The sequence below is a fragment of the Eurosta solidaginis genome, chromosome 1, assembly GCF_040869045.1.
Source record: "Eurosta solidaginis isolate ZX-2024a chromosome 1, ASM4086904v1, whole genome shotgun sequence".
Lineage (NCBI taxonomy): Eukaryota > Metazoa > Arthropoda > Insecta > Diptera > Tephritidae > Eurosta > Eurosta solidaginis.
The window spans coordinates 140,391,146-140,409,258 of NC_090319.1; the positions used below are offsets into that span (position 1 = coordinate 140,391,146).

Here is an 18,113-nt window from a genome sequence, read left to right on the forward strand (position 1 = left end):
ATGACTGCACAATAATGGCCACAGGCCCAGGCCCAAAGATCGATGCGCTATGCAATAAAATAAACGGCTACCTCCCTGATCTCTCCAGTTTTTTCGCCTCGCGAAACCTGGCATTATCACCGACTAAATCTTCCGCGACCTTATTTACAACATGGACGCCCCAAATGTCGACCATTTTGAACATCCACGTCGATGGCACTACGCTACCGACTGTCCTACACCCCAAAATCTTGGGTGTGACGTTTGATCAGGGTCTAAATTTTGGTGAGCACGCAGCCGCAATTGTTCCGAGAATTCAGAGCTGTAACAAAATCCTCAAATCCCTCGCTGGCAGTACTTGGGGAAAAGATGAAGAAATGCTCATGACTACATACAAAGCAATTAGCCAGCCGATTACGTGCTACGCGTCACCCATATGGTCGCCAAGCCTAAAAATCACCCACTGGAAGAAGCTACAGGCCTGCCAAAATACTGCCCCCAGAATCGCCACGGGCTGTCTTCTTATGTCCCCAGAACACCATCTGCATAATGAGGCGAGAATACTCCCCATCAGGGAGAGAAATGAGATGCTGACCAAACAGTTCCTGTTGAATACCCAGAAACCTGGGCATCCCAACAGACATCTGATTGATGAACCAGCACCGCCTAGGGGCTTAAGGAGTCATCTCCGTAAGCATTTTGAGGAAATACTGCACCTGAGAACCCAGCCGTATGAAGTGAAAAAACACAAGCAGGTCCTTGGTGAACTCCATAAACAGGCGTCGGACCTTTATGCCGGGAATTGCCCGGTGAATCCAGTGCTTAACGAAAATTATCCAAAACTTGCGGAAGAGGAACGCATACTCCCCAGGGAAACGCGTGTCCCTCTTGCTCAACTTCGTTATGGATACTGTAACAGGTTAAACTCTTACCTATCCAGAATCAACCCCGACATACAAAATGTATGCCCCGCTTGCAACGTGTCCCCACATGACACCAACCATCTCTTCAATTGTAATGTGGAACCAACGCCTCTGTTGAAACGGCAAGTTTCCTTGGACTCCCGTTAGAGGATATTGATGACAATTTGTGATCGGTCGCGGCTATTAGGTGGGGCGAGCATTGCTACAACAACAACAACAGGAGATAAGGAAAGCTAAGAGGGAAAGTTTCAGAAATTTCCGCGAGGGAAGTTCTAGCACACTTGTAGCGGCAAGGCTCCACAAGGCCTTATCCAAAGAGCAGAGGGAGATTAACCTAGCGATTAGGCTCCCAGACGGTACCTATACCGGAACGGTGGAGGAGCGAGCGACAAACCCATTTTCCGGGTGCCTCTGCGCATGTACCGGAACCTGTGTTCCCCAGAGTGACTGGCAATTGGCCAACTCCCTCTTCAGTGAGGCCAGAGTCAGATGGGTAGTGGAATCCTTTGAGAAATACAAATCTCCGGGGGTGCATGGCATCTACCCGGCGCTAATGCAGCAAGGGACACAGATTATCCCACATCTGGCCAGGATCATGAGAGATAGCCTGGCACTGGGATACATGTGGAGAAGAGCAAGTGCTTTTCATACCAAAAGTAGGGAAAAAGGACTATTCACAAGCAAAGTCCTTCAGACCAATAAGTCTAACTTCCTTTGTCTTGAAGGCGATGAAAAAGATATTAGACCAAGAAATTAGGTCGAACGCCCTCAAGAGTTGGCCCCTACATCATAGCCAGCATGCGTACAGAGCGGGTAGGTCCACGGACACAGCTCTGTACCAACATCTGAAATACAGAGGGCGTTCGAAACAGAGGAAACAGTGATTTGCGCTTTCCTTGACATCGAGGGTGCCTTTGACAACACATCTCACGAAAGCATAAATATAGCACTGCAGAGAAGAGAAATTCAGATGCCTATCCAGAGATGGATTGACAATCTACTCCGCACAAGAATCGCTGAAGTCCATGTAGGCAACAGCGCAGTTAAGGTTAATAACACGAGGGGGTGCCCTCAAGGAGGTGTTCTATCACCCCTTCTGTGGAGCCTAGTAGTGGATGAACTCCTGCAAAAGCTATCTGACAGTGGCATAAGATGCCAAGGATATGCTGACGACATAGTCATATTTGCAAGGGGTAAATTCGAGAGTACGCTTTGTGACATTATACAGAGAGCATTGAATATTACAAAGGGATGGTATGCCAGTGTGGGGCTTAACATCAACCCATCTAAAACGATCATCATCCCTTTCACCAGAAGAAGAGCCCTACCAGCCCTGAGAGCAATAACAATAGATGGCGTGGCACTAGAATATGGAACCTCGGTGAAATACTTGGGGGCATTTTTGACACCAAGCTCCTATGGAAACAGCACTTCGACTCCATGAGAGCTAGGGCCACGAGGTCCATCATGGTATGCAAACGTTTAGCAGGCAAATCATGGGGCTGTAGCCCTCATGTGCTAAGATGGACGGCTCGATAGCCTGGGCATCGAGAATAACTCGGGCGACGACGAGGCAAGCACTGTCACAACTTCAGCGACTGGCATGTGTATGCATCACGGGAGCTATGCGCACATGCCCCACAGCAGCGCTGCAGGCTATCCTCGATCTGACCCCGCTGCATATATCAATAGAGCAGTCAGCCAAGCGGACCCCCACTGAATCTGGCTAAATAGGGCTCGCACTGCATGGGTTTATTAACATCAGAACAAGACAGGATAGTGAGGTTGAGAAATAAGTGGTACGATCATGAACTGACCGAAATTAACAAATTAAAAATCCAATTGCACTCACAAGCCAGAAGATCTGGTGAATTTTCGGAATATAATACGGTTGCGAAGTATTATAAGAAACTAATCAAAATTAAAAAGATTAAGTATATGGAGAAAAATATTGCCTTAAATTCTTCTGATAGGAAATTAATGTGGAAACACCTCAAGCAAGCAGTAAACTTAACTGAGGTGCGTGACAATATCCTGACAGTGATTGTAAATGGTATAAGATATGAAACACCCGAGGATATAGCTCAAGCATTGACTTCCTTCTTTGTTGATAGTATTGGTGACATAAATCGAGAAATCGCAACTTTGGATAGTGGCGACAGTGTGCAATACACGGTTAGCACATGTCTGAAAGTTACGGTTGATGATGTCATATTGGTAGCTAAAAGGTTAAAAAATAAAATCGGAGGAACAAATTTACTATCAGAAGGAGTAATTAAGGATTCGGTGTCATACATGGGACATTTCTATGCGGATATCATAAATAAATCATTAGTAGAGGGAATAGTGCCCGACGCATGGAAAATATCAACAATAGTGCCAATAAAGAAGGTAAAAAATTCATTAAAGGCAGAAGATCTGGTTGGGTACACTTCAATTTCCAACATCCAAAGACATGTTTAGCTGTGTTGATCGGAGACCAATTCCGACAGCTTAAAATACAAATATAATTGAAAAATATAAGTTCCAAATTTTGTTGCCTTAAGCTGGGAGCCCTGGAGGATTGGAAACGCGTCCTTTCCAACCTTCCTTAAATGACTGGCTCCCAGACTCCTCCGTTTGTTACGCCAGTAAATATGCTGATCGGAATCACATGGCATTCCAACAGCATATTCAATAAAAATAAATGATATAATAATGAATTGTACTTAGTAATTTAAGTTTTAGGCCTAAACAGCCGTAATAATAAATAAATTAAATTAAATTAAATAGGTAAAGTCGTATCGTCCCGAAACATGGAGGAATTGAGAGAGAAGATCACAATCTCTCAACTCCCGAGGGATGATATCCTCAGCCAGAAAGTCTATGAGAGAAGGTATAAAGTAGAACTGGGAGACAAGGGTACGTGGGAGGAAAGCAGAATTGAGTACATTCATCAGCTAAATAGAATAGTATGGTATACCGATGGCTCGAAGACGTCAGAGGTGATTGGATCTGGAGTCATTGGACCCAGAGCCAAGATACCAACGCCTCTGGGAGCACACCCGAGCATTTTTCAAGCGGAAGTATTCGCTATAAGCCAGTGTGCTGACCTGAACCTTCAGCGCGAATACTCCAATGAAACAATTGCTATACTCAGTGACAGTCAGGCCGCCCTCAAGGCGATCTCGGCGTCTGAAATAAAATCAACACTAGTCCTTGAGTGCGTTGAAATCAACTAGGAGCACACAACGAACTGCTGTTGGCCTGGGTTCCTGGCCACAGGGGAGTTGAGGGCAATGAGCAAGCCGACAGCCTGGCAAGAGAGGCAGCAACGACACGACCTATTGGTCCTGAGCCGTTCCTGCCAGTAGGCCCGCAGGAAATCAGAGGGTATATACCAGTAGAAGAAAGGGAAAAGAGGGAAGAACACTGGCGCAATATGCCAGGCCTGAGGCAATCTAAGTTACTGTTAGGGGGCTACAACACAACTCGATATAGGGCATTAATAGGCCTCTCGAAAGATAACCTAAGGATCCTAACAGCTCTTCTTACAGGACATTGTAGACTGAACAGTCACATGCAGAAGCTGGGCATACTATCGAACAACACATGCAGATTTTGTGATCGATCAGCGGAGACGGCGGAAAATGTACTCCTGGAACGTGGCGCAATCTCAAGACGTAGGGCTAAGTTTATGGGCTCACCGTGGCCAGAGCATTCTCACATCAAATCCCTCAAGCCAGGTGAACTGCTAGGGTTCATCAGAGAAGTCCGCTAGGATGAGTTGCTGTGAAGCAGTTGAGGGCACAATAGGCCAATGGTCGCAGTGCGATCCTCAATTAATTATCAATCTATCTAAGTCCCTAGGGGCGGTGTTGGCTCATCTATCAGATGCCTGTTGGGATGCCCAGGTTTCTGGGTATTCAACAGAAACTGTTTGGTTAGGATCTCATTTCTCTCCCTAATGGGGAGTATTCTCGCCTCATTATGTAGATGTTCTGGGGACATAAGAAGACACCCCGTGGCGGTTCTGAGCGCAGTATTTTGGCAGGCCTGTAGCTTCTTCCAGTGGGTAGTTTTTAGGCTTGGCGACCATATAGGGGACGCGTAGCACGCAAACAGCTAGCCAATTGCTTTCTATGTGGTAATGAGCGTTTCTTTGTCTTTTCCCCAAGTACTACCAGCAAGGGATTTAAGGATTTTATTACGGCTCTTGATTTTCGGAGCAATTGCGGCTGCGTGCTCACCAAAATGTAGATCCTGATCAAACGTCACACCCAAGATTTGGGGTGTAGGACAGTCGGTAGCGTAGTGCCATCGACGTGGATGTTCAAAATGATCGACATTTGGGACGTCCATGTTGTAAATAAGGTCGCGGAAGATTTAGTCGGTGATAATGCCAGGTTTCGCGAGGCGAAAAAACTGGAGAGATCAGGGAGGTAGCCGTTTATTTTATTGCATAGCGCATCGATCTTTGGGCCTGGGCCTGTGGCCATTATTGTGCAGTCATCGGCGTAGGAAACGATTGTGACTCCTTCCGGTGGTGAAGTTAGCTTAGATATGTAGAAATTAAACAAAAGTGGGGATAGGACACCACCCTGTGGCACCCCTTGTTTAATTCTCCTTGGTTTTGATGTTTCGTTTCTAAATTGCACCGATGCCTACCGACCACCCAGATAATTTGCGGTCCACCTTTTAAGACATGGCGAAGGGTAGCCCCTTCCAGGTCTTGCAGTAACGAGCCATGGTTGACCGTATCAAAAGCTTTTGATAGGTCTAGCGCTACGAGTACTGTTCTATGGTGGGGGTATTGATTTAAACCGCAATTCATCTGGGTCCTGTTGTTGTTGTTGTAGCAATGCTCGCCCCACCTAATAGCCGCGACCGATCACAAATTGTCATCAATATCCTCTAACGGGAGTCCAAGGAAACTTGCTGTTTCAACAGGGGTGGACCATAAGGAAAGGGGTGTTAGAGGCGTTGGTTCCACATTACAATTAAAGAGATGGTTGGTGTCATGTGGGGACACATTGCAAGCAGGGCATACATTTTGTATGTCGGGGTTGATTCTGGATAGGTAAGAGTTTAACCTGTTACAGTATCCAGAACGAAGTTGAGCAAGAGTGACACGCGTTTCCCTGAGGAGTATGCGTTCCTCTTCTGCGAGTTCTGGATATTTTTCTTCAAGTACTGGATTCACCGGGCAATTCCCGACATAAAGGTCCGACGCCTGTCTATGGAGTTCACCAAGGACCTGCTTGTGTTTTTCCGCTTCATACGGCTGGGTTCTCAGGTGCCGTATTTCCTCAAAATGCTTACGGAGATGACTCCTTAGGCCCCTAGGCGGTGCTGGTTCGTCAATCAGATGTCTGTTGGGATGCCCAGGTTTCTGGGTATTCAACAGAAACTGTTTGGTCAGCATCTCATTTCTCTCCCTGATGGGGAGTATTCTCGCCTCATTATGCAGATGGTGTTCTGGGGACATAAGAAGACAGCCCGTGGCGATTCTGAGAGCAGTATTTTGGCAGGCCTGTAGTTTCTTCCAGTGGGTGGTTTTTAGGCTTGGCGACCATATGGGTGACGCGTAGCACGTAATCGGCTGGCTAATTGCTTTGTATGTGGTCAAGAGCGTTTCTTTATCTTTTCCCCAGGTACTGCCAGCAAGGGATTTGAGGATTTTATTACGGCTCTGAATTCTTGGAACAATTGCGGTTGCGTGCGCACCAAAATGTAGATCCTGATCAAACGTCACACCCAAGATTTTGGGGTGTAGGACAGTCGGTAGCGTAGTGCCATCGACGTGGATGTTCAATATGGTCGACATTTGGGGCGTCCATGTTGTAAATAAGGTCGCGGAAGATTTAGTCGGTGACAATGCCAGGTTTCGCGAGGCGAAAAAACTGGAGAGATCAGGGAGATAGCCGTTTATTTTATTGCATAGCTCATCGATCTTTGGGCCTGGGCCTGTGGCCATTATTGTGCAGTCATCGGCGTAGGAAACGATTGTGACTCCTTCCGGTGGTGAAGGTAGCTTAGATATGTAGAAATTGAACAAAAGCGGGGATAGGACACCACCCTGTGGCACCACTTGTTTAATTCTCCTTTGTTTTGATGTTTCGTTTCTGAATTGCACCGATGCCTGCCGACCACCCAGATAATTTGCGGTCCACCTTTTAAGACATGGGGGAAGGGTGGACCCTTCCAGGTCTTGCAGTAACGAGCCATGGTTGACCGTATCAAAAGCTTTTGATAGGTCTAACGCTACGAGTACTGTTCTATGGTGGGGATATTGATTCAAACCGCAATTTATCTGGGTGCTAATGACATTTAGCGCGGAGGTAGTGCTATGGAGTTTTCTGAAGCCATGCTGATGAGGGGCTAGCTGCAAATGTGCTTGGAAATAAGGGAGCAAAATGGCTTCAAGCGTCTTTGCCACTGGCGATAGGAGAGATATCGGACGATATGACTCGCCTACGTTAGCTGGTTTCCCAGGCTTTAGTAGCGGGACCACCTTGGCCATTTTCCATTTCTCGGGTATGACAAAGGTGGAAAGAGACAGGTTGAAGACATGCGCTAAGTATTTGAAACCCTCTTTCCCTAGGTTTTTAAGCATCGGCATGGCTATGCCGTCTGGGCCCACTGCTTTGGATGGTTTAGCGCGACCAATGGCGTCCTCAACCTCTCTAGCGGTGATGGTAATTGGTGACGCGCTGAGTTTGTGTTTATGTGCGTGTCTATTGGCTCTCCGTCTATCTTTGTCGACCGTAGGATGCATTATATATTGTCGGCAGAAACCTCTCGCACATCCGACAGCACTTTGTCGCCAAAGGCGATGGAAACTTTGTCTTTGTGCTTAGTCGGATTCGATAGGGACTTTACGGTGGACCAAAGTTTACCCACACCGGTAGAGAGGTTACAACCTCTTAGGTGCTCCTCCCATTTCGCCCGCTTGTGTTCATCCACAGGCAATCTGATGCGTTGGTTTATATCCCTTATTTGGGGGTCGGCTGGATCAAGCTGTCTTATAAGGTCACGTTCTCTCGCTAAGTTTGCGGCCTCCGCCGGGAAGTGGGGCCGGATTTCGGGAATTCTCCCAGCGGAATGAAACGTGCCGAGGCGGATTCAATGACCTTACGGAAGGCACGCTCCCCTTGGCGGGCATCAGTCGGGATAGGGAGGGCAGCAAAGCTGCTGTCTGTTGCAGATTTATATTCTTCCCACTTTCCTTTTTTGAAGTTTATGAAAGTGCGTTTTTCGGTGACGATGAAGTCGGCGGTACGCTCGAACGAAATAAGTATGGGCAGGTGGTCGGATGCCAATGTTACCATCGGCTGCCAGTTGACGCAGTTTACGAGTTCTGCGCTCACGATTGAGATATCTGGCAAGCTGTGACAGCTTCCTACCATACGTTTGGGGGCGTCTCCGTTTATTGTGCAGAACGTCGTTTCTTCTATTTGATCCGCCAACATCTCACCCCTCCTGTCCGCCCGCAAGTTTGAATGCCATAGATCATGATGGGCATTGAAATCGCCTAAGATAATGCGATTGTTGCCAGTGAGTAAAGCCCTGAAATTAGGGCGGTATCCACTGGGGAAACAGGTGGCAGGAGGGATGTAGATGTTGATGATTTCTAGGTTTGCATCGCCTGACCGGACAGATAGGCCTTGACGTTCTAAGACATTGTCACTGCGGTCGATGCCAGGATCAAATATATGATATTGCACAGAGTGGTGTATAATAAACGCGAGGCCGCCTCCATTTCCGCTCTCGCGGTCTTTCCTGTGGACATTATAACCAGAGCAGGTCTGCAATGCAGATCTTGCTGTGAGTTTAGTCTCTTGAATCGCAGCAATGAGGATGTTGTGCCGCTTCATGAAATCGACTATCTCCGTAATCTTCCCAGTTAGTCCATTACAGTTGAACTGCAGAATTCTGAAGTGCATAAGGGGAGACGCCGCCACTCTGGGGGTAAATGACGGGTGACTACGCCTGGGTTGTGGAAGGCCAGGACGAAATTGCTGTTGTGGCCCTGGGACTGGGCGTCCTTGGGCAAGCATTGGGGTACCCGTATGATTTGGGTTTGCGACCTGGCAACATGGCACGATGAAACCCGTCGGGGGGTTGCCGTCGCGTCTAGGAAATTGGCACCACCCAAGGCAGGAGCTGCATTGGGCGGATGTCGCAAACCTATATATTCTGTGCTGGCAGACGGTGCAAACGGAGGTAGGGACTAAGAGTATGTTTCCCCGACCTGCACGATTGCTGCCGGAAAAGAGGGGGGGGGGGGGGGGGGGGGGGGAGAAGACGGGGGCAGGGGCTGATGCTCAGCATTGCTACCAACTCTACTACGAAGGTATTAGTTATTAGTAGTATCAGCTGTTTGAGTTGTTGGCGCCGTGGGGCGCGAGCAGCAGCGGGTACTTGTTGTACCTTGCTGGGCTGCTGGAAGGTAGTGGGGGGCGCTTAGGCGTAGACTACGGGACGCCCTTGGGCGTGAACAACAAGGAGCCACAAAAGATTTATAAAAGTTACGTGAACGTCGGGTTTTGGGGATCAAGCCCAGAACAACCTGTCCGATGCAACCATCCCTTGCACGAGACACACTGAACAGAGTATGACCGTCCTAAAAAGATTCTTTTCCGGCAGATGCAGCAAAACCATTTCTTAGGACCGGGGTCAGGAGACGGACCCGGATTGGATTCGATGCCTTCCCGGAGTAAGAGAGTATGGAGCAGTCCTGCTGCAAGGAGCTGCTGGGAGGATGACAATTTGTGGGAGGGACGAAACAAATTAAATGGGGTCACACTGAAATGACAGTCCTTGGTCGGGAAAAATCCCGAGTCGCTCCGGTACATAGAACCGACTGCCGCAAATGTGTGCCTTTTTCCAAAACCTCCTCAGCATCTCCAGCTACTGCTTGGAGCTCTAGAGAACTTAATTATCTAAAAAACAAAAAAACACGCTTCAAGCGTTTCAAATTATCTGGCTCTAATAGTGACTATGCTGCATACTCCATCTTGCGCCTCAATAATATATATATATATATTTTATAATATAATTTTGCTCACTATGTATGCTTGGTAAGTTTACACTGTAATCCGCATTTATATTCATTTATTCATTCATATTAAGTCTGATTAATTGTAAAATTTGTAGACTAACAAATAAATAAAATAAATATATATCCGTAACACTTTTACGACGCGTACCCGTGATCGACATTTGATAAAATATACACGTTTGTGTTCAGGGCGAAAACGCGCGTTGTGATATTCATAGTAGTGAATTGGCAGTGGACAGCCAGAGCAAGGGTTGCATGTTCCATTAGTGCACGATTTGCTTTTGCGGGTAAAATATATTTTATAGAAGTTGTCACTCCTGAAAATGGTAATAGTCTAGTTGAGGGGTCAACTGCTAATACACTACCAAAAATATCGAGAGGGGTGTCAAACGACGCGTCTTGATATCAGTATTAATAATCCGAAGGCGGAAAATAAAAAATTTAACGCGTTCAAAAGATATTAACAAAAAACCGAAAAAAGATCCGCGGGTACCTCCGAAACCGGGGGTCGGATCCATAGAATTTTTGCGCAGAACACCTTTCTGCGTTGGCGGCCTTCGGCCGCGCTTATAAAAAATAACCCTGGGCTACGCCATGCCAAGTCCGGGTGTGTGGTATAACCGTGGCTACCGCCACGGTGATGCACACATTTTTTTATGGGTACTAACACAACAACAACCACATAGAAATCGCCAACTTCAACTGCAAATATCTCCGGACAGAGATAAAAATTTTCCGCCTTCGGATTATTGTTCTGGGGATTAATACGCGTCTTTTGACACCTCAATCGATATTTTTGGTAGCGTATTAGCAGTCGACCCCTCAACTAGACTATTACCTCACTTTTTTATGTACAATGTGTTTAATTTCATACATGCGCGGTTTATCTGCTGGAAAAATGTAAATAAAGAACTATTATTCACCTCCATTACGCCAGAAGACGGCTGTATGCATTCCAAACGTTTGCCGAAAATTAACTACAGTTGATGTATCACACACGACATACAATTTGTTATAATATATATATTTAACTTCTTTTATAAATTGGATTAAACTTGCCAAAAGCTCTGTTTTACAATATATCTCACATGAAATAAAAATTTGCAAATATTACTGCTGGCTTTGAGAATGACAGTGTGATTGTTTTGACGTATGCTTTTTAGAATACATAAACACGGCTGCCAGTCACCAATAGCTTCTATAACCAAAACTTTATCCAAAAAGTACCCCTTTTGGTCTACCCCACAAATAAACCAGATTACACATTCACCAGTTCAAATTTGCTTCGTTCTGAGCACATACGTCACAGTTGACTTGAGCGCATAGCTGATATGCTGTTTTTATTACAAAATACAAGAGCATGTTTTTGTGTAAATTTCTTTTATCTTAGAATAGCACCCCCGAGTTCGGGGTACAACTTGGTGTCAAATGAAAGAGGGAGCTGTGCCGATCACAAATATATATATTTTAAACTGCGCAAACTTATAATTTAAAAGTTATTTGTTGTTAAAATTTGCAAATTTAGCAAATTTCTTTAGCACTTTAAATTACAATTTACACATCTTTCAAAACCTTAATCTACATACATATCTATATAAATTGGCAACGATAAACTTAAATTGCATTTTTGTATATTTCACATTTCATTTTTGCATTGTTTTTACTTATTATAAATGTTTTTATTAAATCAATCGGGCTTTTGTAGCAACATGCACATTTATATATATAAATATATATATATTTTATTGATGACATTACAAAGCTGTGCTGCCACATAAACAAAAAAAAAACAAATATAAATATTACCTTACCACCATTCAGTTAATAAAGAAAAAGTAAAATATATATTTTTATTACTCATTTTGAAAAGTTGAAACACCTTTCCGCGTAGGCGGCCGCCTATGCAGAATTACTGTGTATGGCGCAGCCGGTATTGGATCGGGTAACATAACAATAAACATAAGAGTTATAAGGTAATATCAGCTCGTTCACGAATGCAAAAAAGAGCTTTTTAAAATTTTTGGTAAATAAAGACTAGAAAAGTTAGAGATATATATACATCAGATGAAAGGTATTTTTATGATTTATTTTTCGCTTCTGCACTTGTTCCGTTTTTTAGATGTGGCAGCACAGATTTGTAATATCATAAAATATATATACGTATGCACATATAAAAGTTGTATAGAAATTTCCAAACTTTAACAACAAATAACTTTTGAATTATAAGTTTGCGCATTTTAAAATATATATATTTGTGATCGGGAGAACTCCCTCTTTCATTTGATACTAAGTTAAATCCCGAACTCGGGGGGTGCTAAACTAAATCGCTGCCATTTTAATTAATAATTTAATTGTTTAACTAAAATGTTTTTAACCGTAAATGTATCGTTCTTGTGGGTCAACTATAATTTTAACATATCTAAACACTTGTAATTTATACCTTCGATGGTTAATAAAACAGCAGAAACGTTCGGATTAATTATTTTAATACTTTATTCTTCAGTCCTAAATCCAATAATGCACCGGAAGTCCACCATCTTACCTTTTCTTCCTTTGCAGTGATGTATTTTTGCTTATTCTATTAAGCTGGAGACATTGGTGCTTTATCGGTAACCGTATCGGTAACCTTTTAACAGCTGATTCGACCAACCTTATGAGAATCAATGCAATCGATTATTGGTGCCGCTAAGGTCGTAACCGTATCGTAGCCAACCAATTGGGTTTTGGTTTACCGTCGTAACGATAAACAGCTGATTACGTTAGGGATACGGATACAGCGATACGACATACGGCACCAATGACTCCGGCTTTAATTAGTTGACATGGTTGCATTTATGATCTTACAACTCGGCCAGCCTGAAACTGTATCGACCTCGATACATTATCTTAATTTCTATTTTTAAGGTACGCACACATTATGCTGCGCGACACGTAGCAGCAGCGGCGCCTCACAGAGCGACATATTTTGGCAATTCACATTAAGCGGCAATCGAGCGACACATTGCGGCAAAAGTTTGTGTTTATTTTTGTTTGCAAAATGGACGACACAGTTTTGGAAGCTGTAATTATTTCATTTCTGTGCGAAGAAGAGGAAAGGAAAAGAAAAAGGTCGTGGCTATGGGTCCAAGACATCTCATTCTCAAGACATGAGGAAGGAGAGTTCCACACTCTTTTGCCCAGATTGAAAAAAGATGGTACAAAATTCCTTGCATGTATTCTTATGAGGCAATTCACACCTAGCGGCAGCAGAACTGCTTTTTTGCCTAGTTGATCAAATTTGCCGCGCTGTGCCGGGTCGCGCAGTGCTGCTACACTAGGTGTGAATTGCCTCATAAGAATACGTGCAAAGAATATTTTGTAGTGCAGTGCAGTGCTGCGTAGTGCAGCCTAATGTGGCCTTACCTTTACTGTCATACATTTCTTAATCTGATACAATTCGTTATTTGTATTCAGAGTTACAGCTCGCACTGTATTGACCTTGATACATTATATCTTTATTTCTATCTTCACTATCGTACATTTCTTAATCTAATACCTAATCTAAATCTAATACCTAATCTAAATCTAATACCTAATCTAATACAATTCGCTATTTGTGTTCAGAGTTACCGCTCGTCCAATCTGACACTGTAATCGATCTCGATACAGTATAACTTAAGGCTGCGGCACAATGACATTTTTCATATAGATGCGTTTAACACAAGATTATGCATTACAACAACATCGCGACAATCAACCAAGATGTTGCGTTTGTAAATATGAAGGAAGTTCAGACTTGGCAACTGAATTTTAGTACGTGTTTAAGCGACTTAAACTATGAACATTTTTCGTTCGTTTGTTTCAGTAGCCATTGAGTGTGCTTGTAATTCTCAACTGGTTAGTGAAATATTCTAAAGACATAGTTTCAGTTTTTTAATTAAAATTGAGGTTCTTCGGATGGTGTGCTAATACATCAGAGCCCAGTGCTCGCCTCCATATCACACTTTGAAGGGGTTCTTCAAATAGAAGATGAGGTGGCTCATTAGAGCGAAACCTCAGAGTGCCCAACTCTCGCCCCAAATTAAATAAATAGAGGTTTTTCTTGTAGAAAATGGGGTGCCAATACCTCAGAGCCGTCCCGTGCTCGCCTCCATATCACATTTTAAAGGGTTCTTCAAATAGAGGATGAGGTGGCTCAGTAGAGCGAAGCCTCAGAGCCCCCCAGTGCTCGCCCCCAAATTAAATAAATAAAGGTGTACTGATGCTATGCATCCTCCCATGACTTAAATACACCAATAACACTAAAACTACCCAACTCAATAAATGGAATACATTAAATCAAAAACCCCATAAACTCAATACAGTCCATTAATAATAATAATTTATAAATTTAAAAAAGGAATGCTTGGTGGGAGTTGAACCCGCAACCCCGGGCGTTTGGTCGGGTACGTCAGCCACTGTGCCACGACTCATACGCTTACAAGCACATAAAATTACTCATTTATAACTCTTATTAAACTGCTCGCCCTCAATTGCCCAAAGCTTAGACAGTACGCCTTGCCCATTCACATACAACATTCAATTCAATTAAATTCACATTTCGCGGAGCACTGTTGTAAACATTCCCCTTATACAACAAAAATACTTGATAACATATTTTGTGTCGTATTCGATTGTTATATTGCAGTTTTCAAAAGCGAAAAATGTTAGAAAAGTTACCAACCAGTGGGAAAAATAATTTCACTTACAAAGTGTGCAAACACCCTTAGCCAAAGAAAATTTCAAATTCTTCTTCTTATGATTTGCTTGGAACAAAATTGGGGAGTTGGCTACTTTTCAATATCAGATGGCGCCAGTGTCGCTCATTCTGCCATTCTTCATAAAAATACGTACTCATAATGCATAAGCTTGCGTTAAACTCATCTATATGAAAAACTGCTTATGTGTCGGAGCTGTTAATTTCTAATAAATATTAGTCTGGTTCTACTGTGAAATATTTTCTTTGGCCCTACATTGCCTATGCCGTCTATTATGAAATCGATGATTTCTGTTTCGCATATGTTTGCCCGTTTTCCTATTGCCTGCATCAAGAGAACGTAGCAATGTAATGACTCGCTCTTTTTGTCCCACTTGCGTCTTGCCAACATCTTGTAAACTTGGTTCCTCTGTATCAGCACGTCAATTTCCGTCGCAAGGGCCTTTTTTAACTTGGCATGGCTTAACGCTTTGGTGGTGGTAAGGAAAACTTTGGCTGTTCCCACCAGGCAGCGTAAAAAAGCTAGCAATTTTAATCGTTCGTCTACTCTTGACGACTCCATTACTTCTTCGAAATCTTGAAGAAAATGTCTCACCCCCTAATCCAGGGTGTTATGCGGACCGTGCCTATTGGACGATTTGCAGCCAGGGGATAAATTCGGCTGTATTCGAACGGAGCCTTCCCGATACCGGGCCACCTCGGGAAGTATTAATGGCCTTACCACAGTAAGGGGCGCTGCTGTAGCGGACGGTTCGTTCCCCGTATATAATACTGGACCGCTGAGCCTCCTTGTCGGGCAGGTGGTCGTACGACCAAGATGAACGACTCATTACCTGACAGTAATAAGGACGATGTAAAGAGGAGGACTGAGTCGCAATCCAAGGACGACAAATACAAATTAAGCGATGCGTCGAACTCGGGGAGCGAGAGTAGTGCTGATTCAATGAACTCCGTGTTGGAGAAGCACACAAATGAAAACGGAGTAGAAGAGTGGAGAAGGGTACGGAGCAGAGGAAGTAAAAGAGCTCTCTCGCAGTACCGTGCAGCACTAAGAACTATACAACGCTTGAGAGCAGTGGTCGACCCAACAGAAGTGGAGATCGAGCGCTTGGAATGGGCCCATGAGGCGGTAGAAGTAGGTCGAAGGCAGTTCAAAAGGTTTGCTGCGAGAAACCCTCGTTTCTGCAACCGGTACGAGGAGGAAGAAGCGTCGAATGACAGAATGAAGAGACAACGTTCGGCGGAAGGCGACAAGCCTGCTTTCAAGAGGCAGAAAGGACCCAGTCCTAGAGCCGCGAGGCAGGGCAGACGCATAGACAAGACAAGTAGGCCCAAAGCTGTAAGACAGATGGGCTCCAATAGCGAGGTAGCAACTACCTCGAAAGCTGCGAGTCGGAGGGAAGTTCCAATTAAGGAAGTAGGAGATAAGCCAAAGGGCGATAACGCTAAGACTCCGGCTTTCTCGGAGGTGCCAAAGGGAGATAACACTAAGACTCCTGTTTTCCCGAGAAGATGAATGATGTGGCAAAGCAGTCACTGACTGTGGCGCTGGTTGATCGTAGCAGTCCTTTCGGACAAATGACTACAGAAAGGTGGAGATCTATGGAAAGGGGGCTTATTAGCTTAATGCTTAAGATGATGCGGGAACAACCAAGTAAGCCCCTTCCAACCTTTGATTCGGGGGGATGGTATAATGGTGTGAAGATGATAGCGTGCGACAACATCGCTAGCTTGCGGTGGTTGGAGGAAGTGGTTCCAAACCTCCAAAGGCAAGGCACGAACGCGCGGTTTGAGGTGGTGGATAAAGCGCAAATCCCCACGGTACCAAAAGTTAAGGTATGGATACCATGCGTGATGAAGTCGGAGGATACACTGCGACTTCTGTAGAATCAGAATCCGAACATACCGACACAGGATTGGAAGGTACTTACTGTATCTCGGCCTACCAAGGATGGTCAGTTCTACATCTTCCAAATAAACAAGCAGGCGGAGGATATTTTGTACACGCAGCTTGGTAAAATGTCCTTCGGCACTGGCAAAATTTACATGCGACTCAGGAAAAGAAGTCCCGAGGATAAAAACCCTAACACGCTAGAGGTGGGCGAAGTCGAAAAGGACCTCAAAAGCCTAAGGGAAAAAAGACAGGTGGAGGTCCCCGACGTCACCACGAACGTGCTAGAAGAGGACCAACCGCTAAATGGTGCTGTGACTCGCACAGAGGAACACCCTGCACAACAGTCACGTGAGGCTGAAGGGGGCCTCGAATACTCTAAACCAAAAGGGCAAGGGGAGGACGACGACGTCAAGACGAAGGTGCTGGAGGGGGACAAACAGCCCAATGGTGCTGCGAGTCCTACAGATAAACCTCCAACACAGTAAAGTGGGGTCGAGCGAACTCCTCCTAACCCTTGAGGAGGGTTCGTTTGACGTGGCGCTGATCCAGGAGCCGTGGCTCTCATCGGGAGGAAAGGTTTCTGGACTTAGCGCGCGCGCGGGTTAGGCGTTTACTACGCGCAAACGGAAGGACGGGTGCGAGCTGTAGTAATGGTAAGTAAACAGCTGCATTCATATATACTGCCTAATTACACCACTGAGGATCTCGTAGCGGTGGCCGTTGAGCAAAAGAATAAGCGGGCATTTATCCTGGCGTCCTGCTACATGGCCCATGCTGCGGAGGTCCCACCGATGGAGTGCAAAAGGCTAGTACAGGAGGAAGGGCGCAAAGGCTGTTGGTCATAGGCGCAGATGCAAATGCTCACCACAATGCGTGGGGAAGAGCAGATACGAACGAGAGAGGTGAATCTCTGTTTTGTTACATCCTGCAAACCAATTTGCAGATAACCAACAGGGGAAATGTCCCTACATACATTGGTCCAACATCCACCAATGTTCTGGATATTACATTGAGCTCCGAGCGTGATATATCAAGGTATGATTGGATGGTTCTTGATAGACCATCCTCCTCCGACCATGCGTATATCAGCTTCAACATCCCCCTGAAGAGGGTAGAGAAGGGAGGATCCTTTAGAAACCCTAGGTCAACGAACTGGGCTAAATTCCAGAAACATGTAGAAACAAAACTGTGACAACCCAAAGAGGTTGCTAATGTAGAGGAACTGGAGGAGTCTAATGAATTCCTAACAAGGACGCTTATGACTGCGTATAACAAAGCTTGCCCTCTAAGAAGATTCAGAGGAAAAGCAAAGCCGCCATGGTAGAGCAATGAGCTGAGTCTTCTACGAAGACAGGTAAAAGAAATGTTTACGCTCGCAAAGACCGCGGAAAGCGAAGCGTGTCGGGACAAGTACAGGGATCTACTGAGGATCTACAAGCGTGAAATTACCAGGGCGAAGAGAAACTCATGGAAAAGTTTCTGTACGGACATAGAGTGCTCCAGCGAAACAGCACGGTTGAAAAAAGTCCTAGCAAAGGG

The 18,113-nt window shown here is 44.9% G+C and overlaps 1 protein-coding gene across 7 annotated transcripts in view; it reads right to left on the reverse strand.

Annotated features, from left to right (window-relative positions):
- mtd (mustard) overlaps nt 1-18,113 on the reverse strand; it is a 2,476,738-nt gene that overhangs the window by 1,202,405 nt on the left and 1,256,220 nt on the right. The window contains exon 1 of one of the 7 annotated variants that reach the window (XM_067759882.1): nt 10,869-11,128. The exons of the other annotated variants lie outside the window; for them this stretch is intronic. Within the exon in view, the coding sequence (XP_067615983.1) occupies nt 10,869-10,899 (31 nt within the window). The 5' untranslated portion in view covers nt 10,900-11,128. Of the gene's footprint in view, nt 1-10,868; nt 11,129-18,113 lie in introns of those variants that run through there. 7 annotated transcript variants of the gene reach the window in all.